General features: G+C 36.9%; 2 protein-coding genes across 2 annotated transcripts in view; both read right to left on the reverse strand.

Annotated features, from left to right (window-relative positions):
* Positions 1 to 2,953: 2,953 nt before the first annotated feature.
* Positions 2,954 to 3,901, reverse strand: LOC126935155 (olfactory receptor 51L1-like). Its single transcript, XM_050756354.1, is given in 1 exon segment — positions 2,954 to 3,901. A coding segment is annotated over 1 exon segment (948 nt).
* A 7,031-nt stretch (positions 3,902 to 10,932) lies between these two features.
* The window catches only part of MMP26 (matrix metallopeptidase 26), a 355,123-nt gene continuing 351,420 nt past the window's right edge, over positions 10,933 to 14,635 (reverse strand). Inside the window, exons 4-8 of the mRNA XM_050756415.1 lie at positions 13,492 to 13,712; positions 12,614 to 12,762; positions 11,866 to 11,991; positions 11,236 to 11,397; positions 10,933 to 11,144 (exon numbers count right to left, since the gene is read on the reverse strand). Of these exons, the coding sequence (XP_050612372.1) occupies positions 11,116 to 11,144; positions 11,236 to 11,397; positions 11,866 to 11,991; positions 12,614 to 12,762; positions 13,492 to 13,712 (687 nt within the window). The 3' untranslated portion in view covers positions 10,933 to 11,115. The remainder of the gene's footprint in view (positions 11,145 to 11,235; positions 11,398 to 11,865; positions 11,992 to 12,613; positions 12,763 to 13,491; positions 13,713 to 14,635) is intronic.

Below are 14,635 nucleotides of genomic sequence, written 5' to 3' on the forward strand. Positions count from 1 at the left end.
CAGTGAATATTTTCTTCACTGGGCTGAAGGGGCCAGACCTTTCCAACTTTCTACCTTAGTCATTGAATGGGTCAGTGGATGACCCCAGGCAAGGCTCATTTCTCCAGCTGAGGCAATTCCTGAAAAAGTGAAAAAAAAAAATTGAAGGCTTTCTACTGGACTCACTGCTAGCAGCTGGGGCTACAAGTCTTTCATTGAAATGGGGCTGAAACTACATATCTTTGCCCATCATAGCCCATGTCAGAGCCCTTTTCTTTGTGGGAGGAAATGCAAAATGCTTTGGGTAAGTTTTAAGTCAGACTGAAGAATACTACTAACTCATACTCTTTCTAACCTCTTTGCTTTCTTCATGTTACCTTCTCTTTCTAGAATACCTTTCCCAGTGATGTGTTGTTTAACCACCTCCTCTCTAAGAAAAAATTTTAAAGCCCTGATATATAATGTTTACCAATTTCTGTGGTTTAAATATTTCCATCATAACCAATTTCAAACTACCTATATGACATTACAGAGCACAAAAGCAGAACAAGATACACACAATTGTCTCTTACGTGCCAGCTTCAGTACACCGCTTTATTTCCAACTGTGTTCAACTGCTCAAGAATGAATTGGACCCACAATGCACAGTGTGTCACCTACTCTAATTCTTGATTCCTACATCCTCAAGTAAAATTGACCACTTATTTTTATATATTTATTTGTTTTTTGAGACAGAGTCTCACTCTGTCGCTCAGGCTGGAGTGCAGTGGCGCGATCTCCGCTCACTGCAAGCTCCGCCGCCTCCCGGGTTCATGCCATTCTCCTGCCTCAGCCTCCCTAGAAGCTGGGACTACAGGTGCCCGCCACCACACCCGGCTAATTTTTTTGTATTTTTAATTGACCACTTATTAATATATCAATATTATAAAATGTACCTGTTCCAGTAATATCACTGGTTACACTTAATTTTACTAATCTTTTATCTATGTATCTTCACTATTAAACATTCATTATTTAACATTAACATTATGCAGTTTGCTTTTTATATATCCACAGTACTAACAGCAATAACTATAATAGTTATTTCAACTATTTAATGAGTACTCATGACTGCTGGGGAAGACCAGCTGTATAGTGCTGTGATAAGGTAACAGACATGGTCCCATATTCAAAAAGTCTGCAATACAGCTGAAAAGAAAGTGAATTTATATGAAATAACAAAATATCACCCATAAAAACATATCTATAGTTCATTCTAGCAAAAAAGAAAGAAAAAGTAATGGGTTATCAAAAATAAATTGGTAAAAACACAATACAGATCCACACAGGCATGTAGAACAAGGGGTAAAAGTACTATTAAAAGATGAGGATTGAGATTGTGCACAGCTCTCAACCCATTCACAGATTAAGACATAAAATCCTGTCCCATACTATTAAACAGAGTCAACACAATTGCCCAGATGTTTAGACATGTACTGTCAGGCTTTCTTCAGCAATTCCTGTAACTGAGTACCCCATTTTCTTAAAAATATATATATATATTTTACAATTTTTTCCCCTTTTTCCTCATCTCTTACTTTGCTCTTTAGGAATGCAATTACAACTTTTACATTCCTTTTTTTCCACTGGCCAAACCACCTGCAAGCACAACTTCCTTATATTACTCTATGTTTGCTTAGAAGTTCCATACGCCAGCCGGTTGAGGGGGCTCACACCTGTAATCCCAGCACTTTGGGAGGGCGAGGTGGGCGGATCACCTGAGGTCAGGAGTTCGAGTCCAGCCTGGCCAACATGGTGAAACCCCGCCTCTACTAAAAATATAAAAATTGGCCAGGGATGTTGGCACACGCCTGTAATCCCAGCTACTTGGGAGGCTGGGGTAGCAGAATTGCTGAACCTAGGAGGCAAAGGTTACAGTGAGCAGAGATTGTGCCATTGAACTCCCACCTGGGTGACAAAGCAAGACTCAGTCTCAAAAGAAAAAAAAGGAAAGAAAAAGAAGTTCCATAGACCAAGTCTTAAAACAAACCAAGCACCCTACCAAATTCTTCCCCACTGGCCAGACCACTGGATGACCCACCAGATGACTCAAGATAAACATTCATGAGCAAGCCATATAGACCCCACAAGTCTATGTGCCTTCTGCATGGCCAGAATACCAAAATTTATCTTATTAAAACCCTGCTTTCTGCCCAGAATGCTGAAGTGTCAAATCTGGCCCTGACTCATCACTAAGCTCTGGAATAGTAACTTTCTTCTTACCATCTTCATTCTTGTTATTTGATTTTGCAAGTAGCAAGCAACTGAAACTATATTTGGTAACACTCCCATTTATCTAACTCAGTATTTGCTGGCAAATTGAGGAAGCTGATAGATCTAGAATAGCAATGAGAGAGAGGACACATCACTAAGTGATGAGATTAGAACTTGTACATAGCAAACAACCACAGCAGCAGTTCGAAATCCTGTCAGGAACTCAAGTTCCAGACTTGCCCTAAGAACTCAAATTTTTTTATAAGCAGTTATGACACTGTTGGATGAGAAACAAAATATGGGCAGCAGTATTAGTAAAAGAGATAGAGATTGATTTCTGAGTTTTAGATAATTAATATGAGAAACAATATAAACACAGTTACATTTAGGAAGAAAAGATATGCTATTATTATCATTAACAACAATCACAACTCAATAACGTTAATAATTTTGTATAGTTTTCAAAAAACTTGACTTAGCACATACATTTTCTATTATAAGTCTTGTAATGATCTGGGGACAACATAAGGCCATGGTTGTCACAATTTGTCCAAAAACATCCTGAGTTTCAAATTCACTAAAGATTAACTGAAATTACATGTATAAGAAGTAAAAGAATTAGGATATTAATCAGATGAGCAATGTCCAGATATTTTACTTTTCATATACTAAAATAGCTTCCATGAGATTTTCAGTGGAAAAGTTGGAGTATAGAGGTTACTTAAAACCTCCTCCTTAGGACAAATTTGCAGAGAATTCCTAAATGAATCTGCTTTGTTCTGACACTATAGACAATAGGGTTAAGGACTGGGGGAAGAAGAAGGTAGATGTCTGCCATGAAGACGTGGACTATGGGAGATGGATGCTTCCCAAAGCGATGGACCATTGACACCCCAATAACTGGCACAAAGAAGATGAGCACCACACAGATATGGGATACACATGTGTTGAGTGCCTTTAGCTGCTCTTCCCAAGATGCAATACCCAGCACAGTATTAAGAATCAGAACATAAGAAAGAAGTATGAAGATTGAATCCACACCTGGTGTGGCAATGACTACACAAAGCCCATAAATGTTATTGATCCTGGCATCTGTACAGGATAATCTCAAAACATCCTGGTGCAAACAGAAGGCATGAGAGAGGGCATTGCCATGGCAGTATTGATAGTGTCTCAGTAGCAAAGGTGTGGGAAGTACAACTCCCAAGCTTCGCAGCAGACAGGCCAAACCAATTTTGCCAATTACACTGTTGGTGAGGATGGTGGGGTAATGCAGTGGATGGCGGATAGCAACAAAACGGTCAAAGGCCATGGCCAGCAACACTGAGGACTCCAGGAATGTGAATGTGTGGATGAAGAACAGCTGAGCATAGCAAGCACTTGCCTGAATCTCTGGAGCATCCAATCATAACACAGCAAGCATGGTCGGAAGTGTAGACAGGGACATCCCCAGGTCATTCCCTGCCAAGATAGAAATAAAGTAATACATGGGCTGATGGAGTGAGGATTCTGTCCAAATGACAGAGAGGATGGTAACATTACCCGTAAATGCTACCAAATATGCAAGACAGAAGAGGATGGAGAGCCAAGAATGAGCATACTCCAGTCCAGGAAAACCCCTCAAGATAAATATGGGCTCCATAGCATCACTGTTATTCCAGTCTACCATAGTGATCTTGAGTAACTCAGCAAATAGTGAGGAAAGGTTCGTGTTTTTCTTCCTGATCCCTCGAAGTTATCTCTTTTGAGTACAAACAATGGAATCAGGACAAAAATACGTCTTTTCTCTAACCTCACAGAGGAAGGAAGGTGGTATCTCTTGTTGGCCCTAAGTAAAAAATATTTCCTATTACTAAGGAGCACCAAATTCTGGAACAAAAATGTGGACTACACAAATATGGTCATCTTTGGCAAGAAATATGTTGGATTTTCATCGAAGGCACTAAAGAATTTAAGCAACATGAGAACAGAGAAAAAACTTTACTAATTATTATGAATATTAAAATAGAGAAAAGTCAGTGTGAATGTCGATGGATTTGTATGAGCTTCTGGCCAATGTTCTTGAGTTAATCAGTTATTGCTTCTAGGCTATCTTTTCAGTCATGACAATTGAATTGATCCCATGGGCTCAACATAATTTCTATTCAGATGTATTTTTATTTAATGATTTATAATATTTAAACATTTTAAATATTTAACATTTTAATAATACAAGATAAATACCCCATATATGAAAAGAGAGCATGAACATAAGAAGCAGAATCCATAATCCCAGCATGCTTTATTGAACTGCTATTTAACCAACATAGTTTTGAGCTGTTTAGTATAGCAACTATTTCTGATTTTTTAAAAATTCATGGTAAAAAATAACTATATATATGTGTGTGTGTGTGTGTGTGTGTGTGTGTGTGTGTGAAATAAGAGTTTAAATAGTTTGAAAATAAATCTTTAGGCCATAACATCACAATGTAACTATAAAAGTCCATTAAAGACATTTCCCTTTCTGCTCTTCCACAAAATGAGAACAGTGCATTTAACAGTTATCTATTACACGTTTTAAAGAGGTACTTTTCCACTTTATTTCTATTCATTGTTTTTTTAATTGATTGATTTCTCTTTCCAAATGATGCTTTCAATACCATTTTTAAAAGAATCATCAATCCAAATATTAAGTGATTCTTAATTTTCTGACCCACTTGCACCTACTTCTGTGAAATCATGGCAATCCAGAATTTAGGCCTTAAATATTCACTATCAGTGCCTCTTAGAAACAATCAAGCTCTTTCTGAGTGTTTCAAAATATGATGCTAACATCTGGCTTTACTTTCCCTTGGCAATTTTTATTGTAATAGCCTCCCTGCCTGTGCTGGATACCAATGTTACCCTTGCTATATCATACTGTGTTGATGGCACTGGGGACAATAGCTGAGCATTATGAGATTCTCTGCCCCTTCTGTTAGCTACTTCTTTATTTTAGCCCTGTCTAGTTCCATTAACTGTCCCTGAGAAAATTATTTACTTACCTTGTCCCTTAGAGTCTGGGCCTCATAGACTTCAGCAACATCTCTCTGTAGCAACATCTCAGCCATTCCCTCAACCCTCCTTCTGGACTTTTAGTTTCTGATCTTTGGAAAGATTAAGATAAGACTTAGCCTCATCCTAAAGTAAAAATATTTCCAAATGTGGTCTCAAAGTCATATCACAAGGCTCCAGTTAGTTAGCTGTTTCTTTTCATTAGCTCCATTATATTTAATAAAAAGCTTTATTTTAAAAATCCCTTGACTGATTCTTATCTCAATTTCATACCGTGAAGACTGAAAGTTCTTAGACTGCACAACCTAGAATTCCAAAGAGGGCTTGACTTAGAATCTATATCTGAGGAACAAAAGAAAGCACAAAGCCATCTTCTCCATGTAATAAGAAGGATTTGTCTCTTTCTCTACTTTTACCGAAGTTCAGGAATCCTCCACCTTCTATGAGTCAGAACCTCCCCTGGTGCTCTTCTGCAGCCTAGGCAATCTGAATGAAGCTTTCATTTGAGACCCTTGTCTTAAATAAAGCAGTCAGCTACCCATCAAATTCTTTGTACCCAGCAGAGTATGTGTTTAGAGCATTTATTTTTCTTTATGTCAGGCCTCTGAGGCCAAACCAGGCCATCACATCCCCTGTGACTTGCGCGTGACTTGCACGTATACGCCCAGATGGCCTGAAGTAACTGAAGAATCACAAAAGAAGTGAAAATGCTCTGCCCCGCCTTAACTGATGACATTCCACCACAAAAGAAGTGAAAATGGCTGGTCCTTGCCTTAAGCGATGACATTATCTTGTGAAATTCCTTTTCCTGGTTCATCCCGGCTCAAAAATTTCCCCCACTGAGCACCTTGTGACCCCCCACTCCTGCCCGCCAAAGAACAACCCCCCTTTGACTGGAATTTTCCTTTACCTACCCCAATCCTATAAAACGGCCCCACCCTTATCTCCCTTCGCTGACTCTCTTTTTGGACTCAGCCCACCTGCACCCAGGTGATTAAAAAGCTTTATTGCTCACACAAAGCCTGTCTGGTGGTCTCTTCACATGGACGTGCATGACACTTTATCCCTAAGCAAAATTTTTCTCTCCCGTCTTTCATATCACTAGCTGACTTTATTTTTTCTTCCTGCTCACTCGGAAAATTGTTTTGACCTCCTATTGTAGAGTTGAGTTCATAAAAATGATATAGGTATTAACATTGAAATATATAGAACACACACACAGAGAGAGTGAGAGATAGGAGAGAAAGAAAAAAAAGAAGGAAGGAAGGAAGGAAGGAAGGAAGGAAGGAAGGAAGGAAGGAAGGAAGGAAGGAAGGAAGGAAGGAAGGAAAGAAAGAGAAAGAGAGAAAGAGAGAGAGAGAAAGAGAGAAAGAGAGAAAGGAGAGAAAGAGGAAAGAAAGACAAGAAAAGAAAAGAGAAAACTATGGACACAGTGAAGTAGTTTATTTTTACCCCATGCCAGGAAAATATGCTATGTTTTCTCCTTTAATTCTTTCTACCCTGAAATAAATCACATAGGATGCAAAGAACAAAGTGGATCACCACTCTTTAGAATTGTCTTTCTCCCTGCTTTATGTGCAAGTGCCCTATGTGCAGATTTCAACGTTTAGAAAACTTCAGTTGTAGACTGGCCAACAGATTTGAAGTTAGGACAGGCAGGAATATTTCTATTTGTACTCCCTATTAATTTTTAACTGTGTATGTTTAAGGTGTACAGAATGATGACTTGATATACATATATATATATATATACACATACACACACACACATTTACATAGTGAAATGATCATTACTGTGTGCATGTGTGTGTGTGTGTGCACACACGTGCATGTGTATGGTAAGAGCACCTAAGCTCTACTCTCTTGGCAAATTCTCAGTGTACAGTTTCTGTGGTTTTAGTTCTTGCTCATATTGGTTTATCCCTCACTTAAAAAGAGTTCCCATTTCTACAATATTATTAACTCACTGCTTTATCTCATTGATTTATCCCTCACCTGAAAAGAGTTCCCATTCTACAATATTATGAACTGTGGCCATGCTGTATATTAGATCTCTAGATTTATTCTTCCTGTGTAACTGCAAGATTGTACTCTTTGAGCTACTTTTCCGCATTTCCTCCACTACCTGGGCCCCCAAAACCCTTTTCCAGTCTCTATTTCTGTGTGTACTTTCCCTTTCTTATTCTCTCACTGACACATCTGTCATGTCTTTCACTTTTTAAAACCCCTTTATTGTCTTTTCTCTATTCATTTTCTTTTGGCTCTATTTCTAGGTCATTGACAATGATTCTTTGTGGTTCTTGTTGATTTTAGTACAATTTAATCACACTGAGATTGAAAGAGAAATAATAGAAAAGAACTGGAAGTAACAGCAAGACTGTTTCAAAGGGCAGAGGCATGAATCGGCTTATGTCACACATTCACCTATTCCAGGTAATTAAGGGAGAACTACTGAGGATAAGACCATTTTTTTTACAGCCTCTCTAGTATCCTAGCTGCAGTTCTCAAAACCTATTCTCTGCTTATCAGCTTATCGCTTATCTTAAAATCGCTGAAAATTATTGGTACAAGACATTATAATATTGTAATAAATTTAATTTTTTTCACAGATGACAATAATTCTTTTTTCCTTTTGCATAAATGGTACATCATCTTTCTCATAATTTTACTCTCTTTAGTAAACTATATCCACATACAAACTACACTAAAAACTACCAACTAATATTTATAATCTAAAAATTAACACTTACCTGAAATTTAAACATAACACAATTGAATCAATATGCCTAGTTAATTTGCAATCAATAGCCCATTTCTCAAATGATCCACAGTTCCATTTTGTCTTTCTCTGACTAAACTTTTCTTCACTATACGTAAAGTTGTATTTTCTTTCTGTTCCTACGTTGGTGGCTTTCTCTCTCTTTGTCTCATTTTATGTATAGAAATATCTTTACTATTTTTTCTAGTCTCCTTCCTGCTTCCATTTTTTTCTATTTTGTTTTTATCTAAATTTGTGTCTTTTCAGTATGTAATCCTCTATTTTTTCCAGTCCCTTTGATTGGCTGTTTCTTTCTTCTAATTTCTGTTTGTGTTTCTATGGCTTAAGTTGTTGCTCTTATTGGCTTATCTCTCACCTGAGAAAAGTTCCCATTTCTACCTGAAAGTCAAACCTGTACTGATTAAAGATGCTACAATTTTGATTCTCTATGAACCTCAGGTTTTGAAAACCTTTGAATCTGTGAGTAGTGAGGCTTGAATGCTTCCACCATCTCTATAAATACTCCTGGTTTCTCCTGGCAAAGAAAATTAGGGATTGGTGTCAGAGTCTGTTGGATCCCCAGAGATGAAATGGCCACAGAAAGCCCTTAACCACAGGTATGGCAAGAGCATATGATCATAAACTGAAAATAGTAGAAAAGCATCCCTGTTTTCATCCACTATTCCTAGTTCTTTCTTTCAAATTTAATAGTTTTCTCAAATGAGTATAAGAAAGTAAATGTATGATAATTACTGTGATCCAGAGGAATACTGAAATTTCAGCTTTAATTAGGGGCATTGTACAGAACAATGATGATGAAGTGCAATGATAAGTCTTTCCATTATAAGAGGTTTACCACATTTCACTGAACAGAGTAGTTTATTAGTCATGTGCTTAATAAGCATTTATTAAGCAACAGGTTTCAAGGAGGCATACTAAGCACTTTAAAGGCAAAAGCTACTATCTAGTTCATTGCTACTTCCTCAGTGCTTGGTAAGAAGCATGATCTCCCAACACATTTTTTTTTCTTTGCATATTGGCTACCCTACCTCTTTGCATTTATTTATAAATTTTAGAAACAGATTATCTATTTCTATCAAGATATATATTGAGACTATTATTGAGAATGTGTTGAATCTATAGATCCATCTGGGGAGAATTGACATGTTTAGAATATAAGACAACTAATCCAAGAACAGGAACTTCAATTAATTAAGGTCTTTATTTTTTCTCAATATTATCTTATACTTCTCTGTTTGGAGATTACATATTTTACACTAGGTTTATTCTCACATATTTGGCATTCAATTGTGCTAATGTAAATAGCATGATTAATTTTTTTTCTAAATCTTTGGGACTGTTATGTAAAAATAAAGTTAATTTGTCTTTTTTCAGAAGAACTGCTGAACTTATTTTTTATTTTTAATAAGTGACCTGTAGTCTCTAAGGTCTTATTTTGCACCAAATCACACCTCCACAAGTAATGTCAGCTTCTTTCTCTCTTATTTAAAATCTTAATTATCTTTCTCTATATTTATCGCTTTGTTGCATTGGATAAGATCTCCAGTGCATTTTGGGGAGAAGGGATAAAAATTGTTTACTTTTCTTTTTGCAGATATCACAGGTATGGTTATTAACATTTCATCATTAAGTATGTTTGCTAAGATTTTTTGTACCTGCATTTATCAAAGAATGTGGTCATCTTCTATTTTTCATGTGATAAGGGATTTTGCCAAAAATGGATGCTGAATTTTATAAAATTATTTTGGGTTTATTGAAATTCATGCTTTTATGATACATATTATTTTTCTTTAATATCATGTTAATGAGATTAATTATATTGATTTATTTTCAAATATCAATGTTGTCTTTCTGGAATAAACTCAAGTTTGGAATGCCATTTTCTTTTCTTTATTTATTGCCAGATTTGGTTTGCAAACATTTCATTCAGGATTTTGACATCAATGTTCTTCAGTAAGCAAGGCCTGAAATGTTCCTTACTGTAATATCTTTGTTATGTTTTGCTATGAGATTACACAAAGCTCTAAAATACCTGAAGAAATATTCTTTCTCTTCTCCCCAGGAAGATTTTGCATATGCTAATATTTCTTTTTTTAATTAAATGGCCTTCCCAGGGTAGTTTTAATTATGGGTTTTCTAGTTAACCCTTGCAGACAATTCAGTTTTTCTCTTTGTCAGTTTTAAAATTAGTTGTGGAGAGATGTAATTAAAGACTACATTATCCAACATTTATAGGACCATTTAGATCTTCTATTTATTCTTTTACCAATTTTTGTAAATTTTATTTATCTAGGAATATGTAGTTTGAATATACATTTTGATATTTATTGGTTAAAAGTTATTCACTAAGTATCCTTATAATTTTTCATTGTCTGCAGTAGTCGCACGGTATCTGCTTTTCTTGTTACTCGTGTTGTTTTGATATGCATTTTCTCTTTTATACTACTAGTGTCACAGTAGATTGACAGTTTCATTGGACTTTCAAACAGTCAACTTCAGAGGTTAGGTTCTCCAGAAGCAAATACAAAGGGAGAGTTTGAGATGAAAAGGACTTGTTAGGAATTAGGTGTTGATTCAGCTGCCCTGAACTTAACTTTGGTTAAGTGATTTAACCAAAGTTTCATAGCTAATAACTAGATAAGCCACTAAACCAATTGGTCTCAATAACTGGCATATTAAATACAGCATAGAAAATAACATTCCTTAAACTTTACTTGTGCAGCAAAAGGCAAAGGTCTATTCCTAACCTTATGCTTTCTTTTCTTGCAGTCCCATGGCCATCTCTGCCAGAGTTCTCCACTGTTGTGTACACTTCTTTCTTGCTCTGATCACAGTGGTTGAACATAGCAAATGCTGAGACGTATCAAATTGTGAGGACAAAATGTTATTCTTTAAAACAATCTTTATTGTGACTCAGTAGTGTTTTGAGTGTTGGTTCAGCTAACCTGACTGGGTTGCATTCTTTAGGGCTTCATCCTAGCAGTTGCCAAGGCTGCTGTAGTGCTTTGAGTTTTTGGTCCTCAAATAAATTCCCTGAAAGGACAGTTTTGAATAAGTCCTCTGTGCCAGCATTAAGGCATGTCAGATGAACATTTTTCTCCTATGGAAACAGAAAGAAAAAAAAAAAAAAGTAAATTTCAGGTGGAATTTTCCTGCCCAAATCTCCCTTCTCTTCCTTGAACAGCACAGACCATACAAATGCTGGATCCTTTGGATATCATCGGCACTGAGCTGGAAGGTTCCAGGGTCGTGATACCAGTAAGTGGGGTACATTATGGAGCTCTGATTCCCAGAGTGCTGCAGGCCCAAAGAATGCCCAATCTCATGAGTTGCAACAAGGAACAGATTATATCCTGAAAAATTGTAGAAAAAAATATAAAATTAACTATGCATAGGGAATGCAGAAAGTGTGTGAAAAAGAACAAAGAAAAAGGAGAGAACAGAACAGGAGGAAAGGGCTAATGTTAGAGGGTAAAGGAAAAGGTAGGCAAGGAGGGAAAGAAGGTAAGTAGAAAACAGAAGGGCAAGATATTTGGACAGATAAACTTGAAGCAAAAAAGACACATGGAAAGAATTGAGGGACTGATAAATAGAAGCAAAGAGATAAGGAGAAAAAAAACCCACAATCTGACAATGTGTTTATTATGGGATCTTCTGTGTTCAGAAATGATCCCACAACTCCTCACTTATGAAGAAAAACTGATTCCTCAGCCAAATCTTCCACCTCACCCTGACCACTCTGGATCCCTAAATGGAGACCATCAACACTGAAACCCAGGTTCCCAGAGAGTTCTAGCACTCCCACCAAACAAGGCATTTACCAGTGTTTGAAGTTGACCAATGTTCATTCTTGTCAAAATGGACAACTCCAGGATTTCCAGAATTTGGTAAAAAGGCATGACCTAAGATACCACCTGGCCCATCAAAGGGCCAGCCATCTTCATGGGCTGTGGACGACAGAAGCTATGGTCACGATGAGGGTGGAGGGAGAAACAAGGGCCAGAATAGTCTTAAGTAACCCTCAGAGACTTAGGATACTGTGCAACAGTCTACCACTGGGGATGTGAAAGGGCTAAGGCATTATCTATGCAGAGAAATAAGGTGGGGCCAAAAATCTTCCTGCTCTGTTATCTAGGGTAAAAAGAAAGATAGATGGCAGACACTGAGTAAAGCTTATAAGTTAGACAATAATAATAATGATAACCTCTTTTCAAAATGGTAGGGGAAAAGGGAAAGAGAATTTAAACTCTGAAAGTTTTTATAAGTAGGTTGGATCAACTTTGAATAGCATTTCAATAGATTTGGGAGCTATACATTATCATTTTTGGAAGGAAAATGTGCAATACCCCCACCATATTCACACTGCAGCCAACACCACTTCTTTTTTTATTGCTTCATTTTACTAAAAGTGTCTTCCCTGTGTTACAGGATTTGCTTTGCATTAGGATTTTTTCAGACTTTTTTTCTCAGAAACTTTAATAGAGGAGCTGGGTTTTTGTTTAAGGATGGAAACCCTTTGTCCTTTACACAGGGCATATACATATCCTTCTTCCCATGTCAATTTCTTACCCCACTGCCAGAAAGAAATCTTGATGTCTGCATCTTCATTCTGCACTTGCTGGAATATCAAAGGGGTCACATTGCTCCAGATGGAAACTGCATTATATATACTGTCTTTCACTGTGGATGGCTTCATATCATGTGGGTAATTGATAATCCTGAGGAAAGTAATCTCTAAATGAAAAAGTTCAGAGGTATGGGAATTATCCTAGCTCTAAACATGAATAATTCTACTTTAGGGAGAATCATTTAATAGTTTTAGGATTCATTTTGGTCATTTATAAAGTTGAGCTAATTTCAGACTAACTAAATCAGAAACTTAAGAAATTAAACTTGCAAATATAGATTTCTAAGAATTTTAACAATATCCCACATTATTCTTAGGTCAGCTAAAGTCTAAGAACAACAGCCCTATCTGGTGGTTGCAGAAAAATAAGTAAATAAAACAATGTGAACTAAATTAAATTAAATTAAATATACAGTATTCTACATAGATTAAAATGTATAGCATTCTACATAATTTAGTACTGTTTGCTTTAGATATCTCAAATATATTTAGAATCCCCCCAAAAAAGAGTAACCTAGGCAGAAATTAAGTTTTCAAAATTGTGCCTTAGAACCATCCACACACTCATACATTAAAATTAAAAAGAAAAGATTTAACAAAGGGAAAGGATACTGGTTATGCTCTCTACTTTCTAAAGAGATGGTTAGAGGAAGTTAGAAAAGGATCTGGTAGTATTGTCTTCTCTGAGGGAGATTTTGGGCTTTGAGTGGGCTGCCAATGAAAGCAGAAGACAATAGAGGTGCCTCCAGGAGAGACCTGGTAGAAAGCCCTTTAAGGTCATCACCCTACACGTTATCCTCTAGACCTTAATAACAAGCACCTGTAAGTTAGAGTGTACTTATTCCACTTGCATCTTCCTGGTGAGATGGAGGTGTTGGACCCATCGGGCACCCCACAGCGGGGCTGGTGCAGCACGGCATGCATTTGCATATCAAGTCGGCGTGTCCCATTCCGATGGAATTGTTGCAGGAGCTGTATTTGTGTCTCCTGGGTAAGGAGTGGCGACTCCTTCTTGGTCAGGAAAAATTGATGGAAATAGTCCTGAATCAGATCAAGAAGGATGAGTATTAAGAGTCAATAGGGAAGACCTATATATTAATTACCCTGGGCATATCCTTCTTTGAGGGTCTCAGATGGATGGTACTTAGTCTGGCCTTCCTAAGTCTCCTGTTCTCAGTGAGATGATGGCAGCCATCCCTGATTCTTTATGCCACAGTGAAATGACATTAAGGACAGGTGACAGAATAAAAATAACCTGGATAAGCTGTAACATTTTTTTAAAAAGAAAAAGCTTCCAAGTTGTAGGATGGAGAAACCCAAGTGTAAACCACATGAAGGTATTACCTGGGAATTGCCCAGGGAAGATGGCCTCTGGTCTTTCTGACTGATGGAGGTTTTCTTAATCAGGACAGAATCAATCACTCCAGGACATAAAATTTGGCTGGTTCTGCATTCCCCATTTCATTCGCATTTACTTCCATTTCGTTTAGCGACTTTTAAAGAGCCCATTGTTTACCTATTCCTTGTCTCCACTGATTTTTCTGCCAGTCTGGTGTATTAAATGTAAACTTCTAAAAACAGAAAAAGCACATTGTATTGTAATTAGGCTTTCTCTGTCTATATTTGAACCCTAGCTGCACTCAAAATACTTCAAGGGCAATGCTCCTATCTGGTACAGCTTGATCTATTCCACAGTTCTTATGGGTACTTGATGTAAACCTATTGACTGTTTTTTTTTTTCTAAATTATATGACTGCATTTTTATGTCTTTGTTTTATTATCAGCTGAGCTGGGCACTAAGAAGCAAATGACTTATTATATTGTTCTGAGCTAAACATTAGCAGGAAATTTGACTAGGTTCCTATACAATTACAAAATACATGACTGCAATCAGTTATAACATTTTTTAGGTATTTTGGATGCTTAAAAGGTTTGGAACAAATTCATAATTTTTTTAGAAATTG

This window comes from Macaca thibetana, chromosome 14, assembly GCF_024542745.1.
Source record: "Macaca thibetana thibetana isolate TM-01 chromosome 14, ASM2454274v1, whole genome shotgun sequence".
NCBI classification, from domain to species: Eukaryota; Metazoa; Chordata; class Mammalia; order Primates; family Cercopithecidae; genus Macaca; species Macaca thibetana.